Below are 17,969 nucleotides of genomic sequence, written 5' to 3' on the forward strand. Positions count from 1 at the left end.
AAAAACAAAAAAGAGTTTTGCACTAGTCTTAAAAAATATTTTCCCACTATCAAAATGCTACATTTTTTAGATTCTGAAAAATAAAATATAGAAAAAATTGCACTTTTCTTGAAAAGGGTTTCTGTCCCCCACTCATTAAATACACCTCAGTGAGAGCACTTTTAAACCTTAATATCCAAGGTACATACAACAACTGATCAACCTCGAGTCCTCTAGTCTCTTCCCCAGGGCAGTGGGTGAGTGTGGTCTGTACAGGTATAGAAAGCTTTATTTTAGTTCTCCAATACGATATGATGTTCACAGCTAAAGCATAAATACATGTGTATGCATGTCAACTGGAAAAGTTCCTTCATTGTAAAAAACAAAGTCCTAAAAAGTCCAATGGCAAAGTCTGAAAACGTCCAAACGTCCAAAACGTCCAAACTGAAATGTCCAATGCCAAAACACAAAACACTACTTTTCCTCTAATACAGACAAACTGTCCGAATTCACGGTTCCGATCTCGGAGAAATAAATCTTCTGCTTGGCTAATTTCCTTGTTTTCCACCTAAGGTTGCGAACACTTGCGGATATAGATTTTGCCAACACACTCTGAAAGTAAAACAAGAGAGTTTTGGAAAAGGGTAGACTTGAGAAATCAGAAGCAAACTTCGTGAAGAAACTCACCATCACCAATAGTCAAAAATGAATTGATTAAGATCTACACACTACACTGATGAACCAAAATGGCCAAAATCCATTATTATGACATCATTATCACAGTAGGTTTTCAACCACATACAAACATGTAACTGAGAAACATTACTAAACCTTGGCACTTGAAATTTTTGGAAACCTTTTTAAAGTGTTTAACTAAGATTCTATGACAAATTTTAGAACTTCAGAATCATTAAAATTGTGATAACCGATCCGTCTGCATTCCCATTTCTCAACAGTCATTCAAAAATATCAATTCACTTCAGAGAGAAAGTGGGAAAAGATTGTTATATATTGTACCTTTCAAAAACATACACAAATACATGTATCACAAACAATATACCCAATAAATCATGAATTTAAGAAAGTCATCGTCAAGTTTTGTTACAAATTATTATTTTTATTCTTGTTAAAACCTTTTTATTGCCAAATTCAAACATTTTATGTAGATTTTGGGTGTCATGGTCCTTTCAGGTTCTTAGATAGTAAGATAAGGATTTTGTTATGTTAAATTTATAATATTAATTGAGTTAAGTTTTATTCAAGTTCTATTCGTACATTAAAAGGAAATTTTATAAAATGGAAGAAAAAGGGACAATCAGTACTCCTCTTGAGTCTAGCTATCACATGTTTATAAGACATTCTGTACCTCTCTAGAGCCTAGTTAACAAGCAATGCATCATATGCATGAACTGCTTTTCTTTTTGCCCTCCATCTCATTTTTCTGACACTTGAGGAAACTGATTTGGCAAAGACACTCTGAAAATACACAAAGTGGATAAAAGGATAGAGTTTTACTGTAACATATCAAAGTTACCCTACTCAAACAGAAATTTGGAAAGTTTAAAAAAAAAATCCTGATTTGTTCCTTTATTTTAACTTCAAACAAAGCAGTTTTATATCACTTCTATTTTTCATTTTAATAAAATGTATTGAGATACCGAATATTGTATTACATAAATGTTTAATATATATCGGCACAAGGACAATATATATATATATATTTTTCATTATATTTTGTTCAACTTGTAATTCCACTCTATCCATCACTACATTATGTATTTGTTTTTCATCACTCTCTCCATCACTACAGTATGTATTTGTTGTTCATCACTACATTATGTATTTGTTTTTTATCACTCTATCCATCACTACATTAGGTATTTGTTTTTCATCACTCTATCCATCACTACATTATGTATTTGTTATTCATCACTCTATCCATCACTACATTATGTATTTGTTTATCACTCTATCGATCATAACAGTATGTATTTGTTTTTCATCACTCTATCCATCACTACATTATGTATTTGTTTTTCATCACTCTATCCATCACTACATTATGTATTTGTTTTTCATCACTCTATCCATCACTACAGTATGCATTTGTTTTTCATCATACTATCCATCACTACAGTATGTATTTGTTTTTCATCATTCTATCCATCACTACATTATGTATTTGTTTTTCATCTCTCTATCCATCACTACAGTATGTATTTGTTTTTTATCACTCTATCCATCACTACATTATGTATTTGTTATTTTTCATTCTATCCATCACTACATTATGTATTTGTTTTTCATCATTCTTTCCATCACTACATTATGTATTTGTTTTTCATCATTCTTTCCATCACTACATTATGTATTTGTTTTTCATCACTCTACCCATCACTACATTATGTATTTGTTTTTCATCACTCTACCCGTCACTACAGTATGTATTTGTTTTTCATCACTACATTATGTATTTGTTATTTATCACTCTATCCATCACTACATTATGTATTTGTTATTTTTCATTCTATCCATCACTACATTATGTATTTGTTTTTCATCTCTCTATCCATCACTACAGTATGTATTTGTTTTTTATCACTCTATCCATCACTACAGTATGTATTTGTTCTTCATCACTCTATCCATCACTACATTATGTATTTGTTTATCACTCTATCGATCATAACAGTATGTATTTGTTTTTCATCACTCTATCCATCACTGCAGTATGTATTTGTTTTTCATCACTCTATCCATCACGACAGTATGTATTTGTTATTCATCACTCTATCCATCACTACAGTATGTATTTGTTTTTTATCACTCTATCCATCACTACAGTATGTATTTGTTATTCATCACTCTATCCATCACTACATTATGTATTTGTTTTTCATCACTCTATCAATCACTACATTATGTATTTGTTATTTATCACTCTATCCATCACTACATTATGTATTTGTTATTTATCATTCTATCCATCACTACATTATGTATTTGTTTTTCACCACTCTATCCATCACTACATTATGTATTTGTTATTTATCACGCTATCCATCACTACATTATGTATTTGTTATTTTTCATTCTATCCATCACTACATTATGTATTTGTTATTTTTCATTCTATCCATCACTACATTATGTATTTGTTTTTCATCACTCTATCCATCACTACAGTATGTATTTGTTTTTCATCAATCTATCCATCACTACAGTGTGTATTTGTTTTTCATCATTCTATCCATCACTACAGTATGTATTTGTTTTTCATCATTCTTTCCATCACTACATTATGTATTTGTTTTTCAACACTCTACCCATCACCACAGTATGTATTTGTTTTTCATCACTCTACCCATCACTACAGTATGTATTTGTTGTTCATCACTACATTATGTATTTGTTTTTCATCATACTACCCATCACTACAGTATGTATTTGTTTTTCATCATTCTTTCCATCACTACATGATGTATTTGTTTTTCATCACTCTCCCCATCACTACAGTATGTATTTGTTTTTCATCACTACATTATGTATTTGTTTTTCATCATTCTTTCCATCACTACAGTATGTATTTGTTTTTCATCACTCTACCCATAACTACAGTATGTATTTGTTTTTCATCACTACATTACGTATTTGTTTTTCATCACTCTACCCATCACTACAGTATGTATTTGTTGTTCATCACTACATTATGTATTTGTTTTTCATCACTCCATTATGTATTTGTTTTTCATCACTCTATCCATCCCTACAGTATGTATTTGTTTTTCATCACTACAGTATGTATTTGTTTTTCATCACTACATTATGTATTTATTTTTCATCACTCTATCCATCACTACAGTATGTATTTGCTATTCATCACTACATTATGTATTTGTTTTTCATCATACTACCCATCACTACAGTATGTATTTGTTTTTCATCATTCTTTCCAGTATGTATTTGTTTTTCATTACTCTATCCATCACTACATTATGTATTTGTTATTCATCACTCTATCCATCACTACAGTATGTATTTGCTATTCATCACTACATTATGTATTTGTTTTTCATCATTCTATCCATCACTACATTATGTATTTGTTTTTCACCACTACATTATGTATTTGTTTTTCATCACTCTATCCATAACTACATTATGTATTTGTTTTTCATCATTCTATCCATCACTACAGTATGTATTTGTTTTTCATCATTCTTTCCATCACTACAGTATCACTCTATCCATCACTACATTATGTATTTGTCTTTCATCACTACATTATGTATTTTTTTTTCATCACTCTATCCATCACTACATTATGTATATGTTTTTCATCACTACATTATGTATTTGTTTTTTATCACTACATTATGTATTTGTTTTTCATCACTCCATTATGTATTTGTTTTTCATCACTCTATCCATCACCACAGTATGTATTTGTTTTTCATCACTACATTATGTATTGGTTTTTCACAACTACATTATGTATTTGTTATTTATCACTCTATCCATCACTACAGTATGTATTTGTTTTTCAACACTCTATCCATCACTACATTATGTATTTGTTTTTGATCACTACATTATGTATTTGTTTTTTATCACTCTATCCATCACTACATTATGTATTTGTCTTTCATCACTACATTATGTATTTTTTTTTCATCACTCTACCCATCACTACAGTATGTATTTTTTTTTCATCACTACATTATGTATTTGTTTTTCACCACTACATTATGTATTTGTTTTTCATCACTCTACCCATAACTACAGTATGTATTTGTTTTTCATCACTACATTATGTATTGGTTTTTCACAACTACATTATGTATTTGTTATTTATCACTCTATCCATCACAACATTATGTATTTGTTATTTATCACTCTATCCATCACTACAGTATGTATTTGTTTTTCATTACTCTATCCATCACTACATTATGTATTTGTTATTCATCACTCTATCCATCACTACATTATGTATTTGTTCTTCATCACTCTATCCATCACTACATTATGTATTAGTTTCATCACTACATTATGTATTTGTTATTTATCATTCTATCCATCACTACAGTATGTATTTGTTTTTCATCATTCTTTCCATCACTACAGTATCACTCTATCCATCACTACATTATGTATTTGTCTTTCATCACTACATTATGTATTTTTTTTTCATCACTCTATCCATCACTACATTATGTATTAGTTTCATCACTACATTATGTATTTGTTATTTATCATTCGATCCATCACTACAGTATGTATTTGTTTTTCATCATTCTATCCATCACTACATGATGTATTTGTTTTTCATCACTCTCCCCATCACTACAGTATGTATTTGTTGTTCATCACTACATTATGTATTTGTTTTTCATCACTATATTATGTATTTGTTTTTCATCACTCTATCCATCCCTACAGTATGTATTTGTTTTTCATCACTACATTATGTATTGGTTTTTCACAACTACATTATGTATTTGTTATTTATCACTCTATCCATCACAACATTATGTATTTGTTATTTATCACTCTATCCATCACAACATTATGTATGTATTTGTTTTTCATCACTACATTATGTATTGGTTTTTCACAACTACATTATGTATTTGTTATTTATCACTCTATCCATCACAACATTATGTATGTATTTGTTTTTCATCACTACATTATGTATTTATTTTTCATCACTCTATCCATCACTACATTATGTATATGTTTTTCATCACTACATTATGTATTTGTTTTTTATCACTCTACCCATCACTACAGTATGTATTTGTTGTTCATCACTACATTATGTATTTGTTTTTCATCATTCTATCCATCACTACAGTATGTATTTGTTTTTCAACACTCTATCCATCACTACATTATGTATTTGTTTTTCATCACTCTATCCATCACTACATTATGTATTAGTTTCATCACTACATTATGTATTTGTTATTTATCATTCTATCCATCACTACAGTATGTATTTGTTTTTCATCACTCTAACCATCAGTACAGTATGTATTTGTTTTTCATCACTCTATCCATCACTACAGTATGCATTTGTTATTTATCACTCTATCCATCACTACAGTATGTATTTGTTTCTCATCACTCTATCCATCACTACAGTATGTATTTGTTTTTCAACACTCTATCCATCACTACATTATGTATTTGTTTTTCATCACTACATTATGTATTGGTTTTTCATAACTACATTATGTATTTGTTATTTATCACTCTATCCTTTATTTGTTTTGTGCTGCTCCATTATTTATTTGTTCCTTCAAAGACACATGAAACTGCAGGCCATCTTAGCAGTTTACGGCAAGGTCTCATTCAATCAAAATAGGCTACCATGATCTTACTTTTGTGGCAATTTAGATACCTTTTTGGGGTTATTGACCTGTCCGTTAACAGCTTCAGTCTTATAAAATATTTGTTATTTTATGTGTTTTCCCTAAAAACTATTCCCCTTCAACACAGATAAAAGATCTGTATTCATCATAAATTTTAAGAAATTTAATGATTATTTTGACATGTGCATGTATCACAATTTCATACTTTCAAGATGATTCATAATTTTTCCAAAACGTTTCTAGCACACGACCAAAAGGGTACCGTAAGTCACTTTGCTTCATATTAACTTGCAAGCTATAATTTGTTAGGTGGCTAAGTCTATCAATTTTTGAGACAAAAGATAATTTTTACTGAATAAAACACTTTTTCTATTATCAATTATGCAGCTACGCCAATGTTCAAAATGAAATTCTTTCTTTTAATAGTATATAAAGTGGACAGAAAGACAGAATTAATTTTGTCCTCCACAGTTCCAGAATTGCACAAAACGCATGTCCATTCATTCATAGCCTCATTCTTATATCTCCTTGCCTCTACCCGTAAGGGCAGCACCCCACAACTTAACTGTGCCATAACTCTCAGATTTCTTAAGGTTCATCGTCTCGTATCTTTCTAACTGATATGATGTTTAAATTAAAATAAAGTTTCTCAATTTGGGTACAGATTCTATTCATCGTCTCGTATCTTTTTAACTGATATGATGTTTAAATTAAAATAAAGTTTCTCAATTTGGGTACAGATTCTATTGTAAGATATTAATAGAGCAATAATTTTCAATAAACCTATATTTTGCTAACTGACATTCTCTTTAAGAAATCATTATAACCAGCAGTGATGCAGACAGCCCATATATGAACACCGCTATAAACTGGTATAAAAGATCACTTAATTGTGAACAACTTTTCTTCAAAACAAAACAAACCTAAACAACATTTGGAATATCATTAATACACTTTTTTTTTATTTTGCAACAACTACCAGGTACAGCCACAAAGCCAAGATGTTTATTATAAACCAAGCAAAATTTACGAAAGTTGTTGTTTTTTTCTCAATATTACTGACATACAAAACATTTCACCACAATAATTTAAGCCATCCGGTAAAGCTCTATACAACACGCATGGACAGATGTTTTGCTATCTAATCAGTTTGCACAGAATTCAACAGAGAGTCGAGTTCAGCGACATTGACAGACATTCCTTCAAAAGCACTTTGTTTATCAGTAAAAGTGTAGCCCTTCCGTTTCTGCCAGCGGATGTTGCGAACTTTCTGTGACAAGGTCTTAGAAAACACACTCTGGAATGAACAGCACAGAAAGCGGATTCAGTTTGAATTATTGGAAAATTGGAACATATCAAAGAACAAAATTTCAAGCATACGATATACAATATCTGAACCAAGTAGTCCATCTTACAATATTAAATCAAGTCGACTCTCATAGTCATTCCCAGAATTTTCCGTATGAATTTTGGGGTCTCCTCTAAATATATATATAATCAATTCCATTCATTACAACAATTACATCATGTTCGAAGAATTAAATTTTCTTTATCTGTGTGAAAACCTCGGTTAATTCTCTATGAGCAGGTCGGGGTACAGAGAAACAGTCGTAAACAACCTATTTTGTTAACTCAACTTAAATTAAAAAAAAAAAAAAATGAAATGTACATGTACATGTTAAAGACAGCTATGATGTACGTAAAATGTATTTAAGTTAGGAGGAGAGGGCTTAATTAAGTTGTAAGAACTTGTGCCCAATCCTTTTTGTCATTTTCAAGGCAATAAAAATAAGTTTAAACCAATTCCATTGGTAGCAACATTTTTTTCACAATTTTGTTTTAGAGTCTATGTGTTTTTTGTGCATTCAGTCCTTCCTGTGTCATTGCAGTATTATGCAAAATAACAACAATAATATTATCACAATAAGTATATATATCTAGAACATAAAATAAGGAATAAGGGGCAGTAAGAAAAATACATGTGTAGCACAAAGGTGTTTTTTTGCGATGTAATGTACAGTGGGAAGCTGTGTGAGGCTTCACCATGCTATATACAAACACATTTAATGGTCAGGTGATCAATGTAATATTCATTCAACACGTCACCAGTAATTTGGAGATATTTAGATCGGAATGTTCTTGAACCCTTCCCATTTTTTCTGCCGTCTGTAACAATTAACCCTTTCACCCCTGTGTAACTTTATTAAACTCTACCATGCATTGATCTGGATGAGTCCATTACTGCCTACAGTGGTTAAAAGATGAAAGTACCATGTTGGTTCCACCAACATTCACTTCATCTGGTTTCTTCTAAATTTCTATTTATTATCATCAGTCTTCTATTAATCTTCAACTTCCTTCTTTCAAAATATTTCATCTCAAAATCAACGTTATATATAGACATAAATCTGCATTTGTTATGATCAATTTGATCAACTTTACAAGAAAACATTTTCCAGATAACATCCTTAAGCTCTTCCATGTCATTCTACACAGCATCCTTTAGCAGCTTACATTACTATGCTCCCTTCAGCGCAAGTCAATCAATTTAAAAGATCATGATTTTAACCTTTCAGTTGAACTCTTCTGGTTTTCATCAAAGCGCACAACACAAAGTCAAGGAAGCAAGAAAAAGGGAAAATGGAGTCTTTTACAAATGGTTCTTCCATATTAAAGCTTCCAATGATTGTCAAATAAACTCCCTTGTCTGTGTTCTATAAATCACAAAGGCCATTATTATACCCAATACTTTGTTTGACTTGTAATAGCCAAGGGGTCCGACCCTTACATAAAATGCATATCATCTTGATTTTTAATTAAGGTTTACTCTCATTACGAACAGCAACAACATATGAACATAATTGGTTGATTTAATACCATGCATCATGGTTTATCAGTATTTAAATATAAGGAATTGATTCATAAGTAACACCATCACAAATTCACCATATATACCAAATGTTGTATCTTGGTCACATTATTTCAAGACATTTTGTAGACATTCTGTAGTATACAGAGTACAGCAATTACTTATTCCTATTTTTCTCATCAGAACTTAATTAAGCAGACAGATATTGTCTCTTAACACAATCTCAAATTCGAATCACCGGTGGGCTTTCTTTAGAGATCACAGTGTTGTAAGAATAAATTGACGGAAATCTACGAGACATTTACATCAATCTGAAGACAATCCGAAGGACCACCGATAACATAGGTTTCATGTAAGTATATACATATATTAGTGTTTAAAAGAAGGGTCTATATTTCCATGGAAACTAATGATAGCATATCACAAAATATTGTTCATGGGAAGTGAAGCATGGCACCTGCCGGTATTGACTATGAACTGTCTCTTTAGAAAATCTGGACTCCGTGGAGGTCTGGTTTCCGCACCAACTTGCGCACATTACGAACTTTTTGTGAAATGGCTTTTGCGAATTCAGTCTGAAAGAATAAAGGATTTCCCTTTACAACAGTGCTCAAGTCCATGTTATAATAATACCAGCCTGCCGCAATTTCATTTTGTTTTCAAAATTATACTCATATTTTCCATAATTTAGCCCAGATTTCCAGGTAAATGTGCATCAGAATGAAGTTTTTACATGAAAAGCTCCAGGTTTATCTCATTCACCCCTGAAGACACTTTTGAACTTCTCCAATTCAAAGGTTGGAATAGTTCATTATGAAATGGCAGGGGTGAATGAGTTAAATACCATGTAACATTACAATATATGCCAGTGCTGATATATATCAACTCCACAATTGTTAGAAAGGTCAGTAGGTCTCCCCAGGTGTTGGAAAGTCTAGCTGCATGCATGTATAAACCTTCAAATCAAATTACAGTACTTGTCAAGTTTCCCTACATTAGAGGGAAGACACACTTCTCACACCCTTTTTTATTTTATTTTTGACAACAGCAGAAATTCAGTACATCTGGCTTTTTGTACAAATACAATTGTTTTTCACTCCATAGAACAACTTGAACATTTTATTATGTTTCTATTTTAATTTTTTTAAAGTGCTTTTTAAGACATTTAGATTTTGTCACATGATTCTTAACAATGAATCACGGACACCAGCTTTATGTATTACACTGTGGTATATCATATAGTACCAGCAACAAATGCTGGCCAAGTATATTCTTTCCAACTAAAGGCATCATTTCCTATACTTTTAATTTCTGGACCAGTGTTCCAATATTTCCCCAACCTATTGCGCGTACAGGGGTCAGTATGACAGTATACTGAAGTGTCTGGAGAAGTATAGATTACCTATCAGTATGACAGTATACTGAAGTGTCTGGAGAAGTATAGATTACCTAAACGTTATAAAGCTATACTCCTAAATCTCTTGGTCCAACAGGTCTCTTATGCTGCCATCGTGCAGTCCGAATTTTCTGTGACACAGTTTTTGCAAACACGCTCTGTAAAGAGGATAGAAAAGGATTTTTATGGCTTTTTTTGTGACTGAATTTTCAAAATGTTAACTTTTTAAAATTGGTAATTCTGCTTTTCTCTTCTTCATTTTTATGAATTCAGATAATAATAGGCTATATCGATGAACATAACTTTCAAAATGCACGTAAAAATCCTTCTCTTTTGTTTTAAAATCTTCTTATAAGGAAAAAGAGCTTTTGTAATCAGCTTCAAATCATTCTACAACATTTATAATCAGCTTCAAATCATTCTACGACAATCAACAATCCAAGATTGAATGAAAATTAGCAAATCCACCATTCAGTGACAACACATTGAATGTTTCTTCATAATCAGCAAATCAACTGTTCACAATCAACAAATTCATCATTTTATGACAACAAATCTAACAAAAATTATACCCCATTTTTTTACACCCAATCAACAAATCCCACATATTTGATAGAAGAATAGTATTACCCTCACATATTGTGTTTTTTGTTGTTGTTGCAAATCGAGACACTGGTATTATCAAACTTGACAATTTTGTAAGTTCATATATAGCCACCTTCCACAAATACCACTATATCCCAATGGCCACTTCCCCACCTTAAAATCACATATATAGATCCCCATCCCAAAACTCGAAATTACTTGGCCTTCATCCCTGTACATAAAGTCGTGAGTCGACCCCACTCAATGCCTCAGTTATAATGTAATTCTCATCCAAAATCTTATAATTCTAAGCAATCTCTCCGCATATAGATCAGTTTCCGAATCCAGAAAATTGCTGTACATGCCATAGTAAGTCAAATATATGAGCTTGTATCTTATGTACTCAGTATACACGAGAGTCCAGCCAACAGGTTTCGTGTTATTAAAATGATTACTTAAAACTTGACTGACAGGGACCTTTGTCTCTAGATCTATTCACCAACAGTACTCGCATATTGAACAAAAATGATACCATTTGAGCCAGGGCAATAAAGCTACAGCTCCGACCAGAACTAAAATTGACACGAAGGCCAAAAATATGTCTTGTTTCACACTCGCAGTACACATCAAACTGATTATAAAGACCATCAACAGACGGCTCACTCCAGAATCATATAGCTTTCTGCTCCACATTATTGACAGAAATCCCAACCGATTTCAAGTTGAGAAGATTACTGCTTCTCAGTTATGTAATTCATATGAACTACAATTCCAGTTATTTATTTCCTTCCCAACATTCTAACAGAACCCATTTGAAACATGTATTTTGATTGGATACTGATCATGTTCTAATACGATAGAACCCCAATAAGACCGGCTAGCCTGTGTTTAATCAAAACATGATCAATCCTCAAGAGGAACTGACCCTTTGACCCCTAGGTAACTTTAGTAGATTCTACCATAGCTTTATCTGGATGAGTCCATTGTGGTCCATCCACAGTGGTGAAAGGGTTAATTGACAAAGTCTGATGACAAACCACTGTACAGATTGCACGTACCACAACTTATTACTGGAATTTAGATCCCTTTAGTGAGTTGTTGACTCCTCAACCAAAAACGAAATATTGCTTGTTCACATATATATATATATCGCAACTTTGATATGAATTTTACACATCCACAACAAATGTCAATACTTTCGGCTTGTGATGACAAGAATTTACAAGAATCTGGCCAATTTAAATCTATGTATAAAACCGTTGGTGATAGGAGGTTGAAGAAATATCGCAATGTAAACTTTGTTGTCAAGCATATAGAGCATGTGCCAGCGGTGCTATATGACTGGCTTCTGAAGGCTTCTTTAATTTCCGATTGGGTAGTTTGCTATAAAGTGACATGCATGAACGTTTGTTACCAACTCGTGTTAGAATCAAGAAAGTATGCCCTCAAAATAACAATCCCCCGAAAAAAATTGCACAATTCTACATTTACATTTAATATTCATATCCCAGTATGAATGCCAATGTCAGCTGACTGGCATTACTCCTCGAGTGTTGTTCATATCACATACTTTTGTCAGTTTCAAGTCTATGAAAAGATACACCCGCACATTAACAGTGTTATCTGGCATTAAACACAGTAAAAATATATATATTATGTTCTGATTGTAAGTAGTATATCTGTGTAGTACTAATTCATTTTAATCTTCCAACATAAGTTCCAGAGCATAATCTTAAAAAGTTTGGTATTTAATTTCTTTCATCCGAGAGAGATTAGTTTATAACGCTGTATTTTCAAATTTATTTGAATTCCACACTTATAACAGTACGATTCCAGGCCTCCGGTGTTATAAATCTTCAGTTCACGGTCATAGAAATTATTCCGGTGAAACAAAACTATAATTCAGGGGTTGCAAAGCTATTACAAGTTAGCCATTACCATTCCATAATGACAACACTCTATTTCTCGGTCATAAACTGTGTACCATTGAGACAAAAGTTTTATCACGATGTCGTAGGTATATTAATCTAGTTACAAAGCCTTATTACAAGTCATACGCAGTATTTCATTATGACCAAGCTACATCATGAGGCCATAGCGTTTAAGCCGACACATGAGAACAGAAACAACATTCCGGGAGACAAATTATATCTTCAAGGTTGTTAAACAATACAATCACTTGTTCAATAAATACAGCATGATAAAATGTCTACTGTATATAAGTTTGTAGCGAACGTAACTAGATCGTAACAAAGGCGAGGAGTTATTAGACTGGTCTTCGGTACATTTATTTCATTCATCACAGAATCGGTTTAAATTTGTTCCATCATTTTTTTAAATCGTATGTATCGTAACCGTTCAGTCAAATCTGATCGCCATCGTTTGTACTATTTCTCACATCAGTGTATTCACAAAGTAAACTTCAAGCAAGTAATTACAATTCTAGAGCCTAAATGCATTCAAATATTCAAAAGGATTGTGAACTGGAACCTTGTTAGTTTCGCTAAACATTGAAGAAAAAATAACGATAAAGAATTACCAGGATATGCAGTTACTCGTATACATTTTGCCTTTCAGATTGACGAAATTTGCGAACTAACAAAGTTCCTGTGCGATTATTCAGACATGTCGTATAGCACAAATTCATTCTGTCTTTAATTTGTTGTGAATCAAATTAGCATATATATTCTTAACATTTAAGTCAACACATTTCTAATATATTTGCAAGAAAAGGAATAAAAAGGACTGACAGTTCAACTTATAAATAGATACACTTACCTGCACGTCCATGAAATTCTCTACACTATGCTGTGATCTAGATCTAGAGATTTCAGAACACATTGCAAACAGTGATGGTCTGACCATGATGATCTATTAAAATTGAAAATCTATCAGTTTGTCCTTTCTAATAACTGATTACAAATCTCATAGTCGATAAAATGGGTTCATTACTGGATTCAAAGTCAAACGCTTACAAAGAACATTAGATTTTTTTTTTTAAATCTTTTATTATATGCTTGCTGGCTGTTTGCATTGTAATCAATTCAATTAAAGGAAGCCTATATGTCTACAATAGTGTAGTCACTTTATTTTCATGTCTAATCAACTGAATTATGTATTCAATAATCAATCGGTTTACTGGAATGTTACTTCCAATTACAAACCGATTATCGATTAAGTTATAAATCTGATTGCCCATCACTAGTTGCAAAGTACTATATATTCAAAGGAAAATTATAAAATGGTCAGATTTTTTTCTGGTTTTGAATATCAATTTGAAGGTCTTATAGGGACTTAGGGATTTCCCATGAAAATGGTTCATACAAGATGCTGAGAATAAATCTTCCGATGTTTTTTAAGGATTCTGTGGGTTTTTTAAATTCTGCAGGTATTTTTGATAGTTCAGTGATGAAGAAGACTTGGAGAGCATCATAATGACTTACATGGGTCAGGGGTGCAGTTCTATATCTTATCAGTGTTGTATCTTATATATATTTCTGGATAACAATTGCAAACTTCCGGAGATTTGTTTTTAAACCAAAGAGAAGAGAACTGTTGATTTTTTTTTTATTTCACCTTTATTATTTTCATGAAAACTCCACAAGGTATGGGTTGATTTTTTAAAAGATTTATCCAATCTACAGTCATGCTAAAAGAAAGTTTAAAAAATGTACAGATACAGTTTTGGCAGTGATACAAAGTTTCTTAATATTCAATATTTATTTTTGTTTGGCACTTGTTTCATATTTGACCTTGAGGTGAAGTTCACAGTGACATAAATACAGTTCACAGCACACTTGCTGCAGGTGATGCAGGTATACTTCTGCACTTAATTGACTTTTGACTGGAGGTGAAGGTCACAGTGACATAAATGCAGTTCACAGCACACTTGCTGCGGGTGATGCAGGTATACTTCTGCACTTAATTGACTTTTGACTGGAGGTGAAGGTCACAGTGACATAAATGCAGTTCACAGCACACTTGCTGCGGGTGATGCAGGTATACTTCTGCACTTAATTGACTTTTGACTGGAGGTGAAGGTCACAGTGACATAAATGCAGTTCACAGCACACTTGCTGCGGGGGATGCAGGTATACTTCTGCACTTAGTTGACTTTTGACTGGAGGTGAAGGTCACAGTGACATAAATGCAATTCACAGTACACTTGCTGCGGGGGATGCAGGTATACTTTTGCACTTAATTGACTTTTGACTGGAGGTGAAGGTAACAGTGATTTAGTTACAGTGCACTAGTACTGCACACCATCTGGGACTGACACAGGTAGGTATTCTTCAAGTTTCATCAAGATGTCTTTTCGTGGTTTAACATTAATTTAGTCGAAGAACCAAAGAAGACCCAGTACCAATACCTCTCCATAAAAAAACAATATTTCATTTAACCCTTTCACCACTGTAGACCATAATGAACTCATCCAGATCAATGTTTGGTAGAGTACACTAAAGTTACCTAGTGGTGAAAGGGTTAAGGCTGTACATATGTTTGAGATCTTAATTATCAGACTTCTATTTTGTGGAAGCTTATAGAATCAAAGTGGTATGAACATGGTATGGATATGAAGAACAAGAGTGTGGTTAAACGGCAACAAAATAAGAACATTTTAAAAGTTCAACTGTCAGCCCAAAATGTGTTAAACAAATTTAACATAGAAATTCCATCAACATATTGGTGTAAACTGTTAAGGTCACATCAAGGTCCTTCTCAGGCATTCAAATCAACACTCTGTGACAATACATCCAGCAACCTGGGATAAAATACTTTCCTGTGTGGTCACTGATATTGGCTTCCCAAGTCAGTTTAACTGGACATTATTTGTCTGATCAAGCAAATCTTCAATTTTTGGCCATTACTTAACAACATATTCCATTTAAAAAGGAAATTATGAAAACCACTGAATTATTTCATGAGCACAGTTTTTGAAGAGTTGCTAATTTCGGACACGTCATGAGAATTTGTCAGGGAATGGCTTGCCTGTGACACCCAGGAGAATTTACAAATTAAACTTCAATCTTACTATCAAATACAGGCTGCAGAATGCCTTATCAAGTGTGATTAGTATAATTCGAATAGAAAATTTACAAAAAAGAAACTCTTGTTTTTACAAAATTGTATGATCTTGTTTCTTTATGACACATAGTACCTATACAATGACATGATGTGACCTTGAGTTATGTTTATTGCGAACCAGGATCTCCCTCTCCACCACTTACAAACTTCTTTCCTCCCCACCTTCATCTATAAACTTCCTTCAGCTACACCTATACACTTCTCTCTCCTATAAACTTTCATCCAATACTTCGGCCTATAAACTTCTGTCACAGCAATCTAGAAACTCTCCCAACCTCACCCTCTACCTTCACCTATACACTTCTCTTGTCTTTACCTATAAACTTTCATCCTATACTTCAGCCTATAAACTTCTTTCACAGCAACCTAGAAACTCTCCAATCCCCACCCTCTACCTTCACCTAAACACTTCTCATCGTCACCGATTAACTTCCCTTACTTTCACTTATAACTCCCCCCTTACCTACTACACCTATAACTACCCCCCCNCGGTCACTTATACCATGGATTTATTTGAGAAATTTGATTTTGATTTGAATCCACCAGATACTGGAATTGATGACCAACCCTTGTTGCAAATTAATACAAGAAAAAAAAAATACATATCTTCCCAATAAAAGCAATTGAATAACAGCAAGCAAAGAACGATGGACTAGGTGCTGTATTGGTTGTTATCTAACGCAAGCTTGCTGTTTTACTCATCTTCAATCCTAAGAACATTTAATTCTGTTTTTAGGGTTAGCTGAATAGTAAGCTACAGTGATCTTAATTACACCTCTAACACTGTAAATGACAGAAAATCAATGGCTGACTCTGGTATTGTTTATACGAAAATGACATTTTCACAAATTTTAAAACACAATACCTGATGTGCTTGACTAAATATATGACAGTTCATCAGTAGTAATTGATTTTTCATGAAATCAGCTAATAATTTCAGTGTTTGTCAAAAAGAACTCCAGATTTTACAAAAAGCTATAAATAGGCCATTATAACTATATATTTGTGAATAAGTTACCTTATTTCTAATATTTTACCAAAATGATCATAAATGCTGGCACTTTTAACAGCCTACAGTTCACTGTAGCTTGCTATTAAGCTGATTACCCAACCCTTTTGACTCTAGAACTTCAATCACTGGGACCCTGTGTCAACTTCAATCACAGGGACCCTGCAGTGTCTAAAGTGCTCAGATATGTTGATGGAATTTCTAGTTGTACTGTATGTATACACAGTCAGATGGAAACATCTGCCTGTGTACACCGAAAGAAAAATGACATAAAGACTTACCCATGGATTTGGCCCTCGATTCGTTCCTATGCACGGATATCGCAGATAGAAGGCTTTACTGAACAGTTGGTAATCGTGTTTGTGGGGGACTCCTTTCGACAGCATATGATACGCGCATCTCGTGATGATCTTAGACCACATATGTCGTGAGGGGGCAGCACCGTCTTCTAATACTCTTCGAACTAATGGATCTTCAAATTTCGGTAAATCAACTTCCTGTTCGCCTACAGTGTAAAGACCTTGACCAAAACCCATAGGAGTCATGCCACTGGTACCGGGGTTCTGTTGGGGGGAGTATGCCTGTCCTTGATTAAAACTTGCTTCGCTGTCTGATAAACTGTTGTCGCCCATCATATACATCTGACTGTTCTGTTCGTCTGTACCT

General features: G+C 32.9%; 1 protein-coding gene across 20 annotated transcripts in view; it reads right to left on the minus strand.

Annotated features, from left to right (window-relative positions):
* Positions 1 to 17,969, minus strand: part of LOC110460779 — a 56,099-nt gene that overhangs the window by 33,765 nt on the left and 4,365 nt on the right. For 12 of the 20 annotated variants that reach the window (XM_021513929.1, XM_021513913.1, XM_021513926.1 and 9 more), the window contains exon 4: positions 17,585 to 17,967. In XM_021513929.1, the coding sequence (XP_021369604.1) occupies positions 17,585 to 17,967 (383 nt within the window). Of the gene's footprint in view, position 1; positions 592 to 1,345; positions 1,456 to 6,080; positions 9,804 to 10,677; positions 10,783 to 17,584; positions 17,968 to 17,969 lie in introns of those variants that run through there. The other 8 variants (XM_021513919.1, XM_021513925.1, XM_021513924.1 and 5 more) reach the window with 8 other exon arrangements.

This window comes from Mizuhopecten yessoensis, unplaced genomic scaffold, assembly GCF_002113885.1.
Source record: "Mizuhopecten yessoensis strain PY_sf001 unplaced genomic scaffold, ASM211388v2 scaffold10479, whole genome shotgun sequence".
Lineage (NCBI taxonomy): Eukaryota > Metazoa > Mollusca > Bivalvia > Pectinida > Pectinidae > Mizuhopecten > Mizuhopecten yessoensis.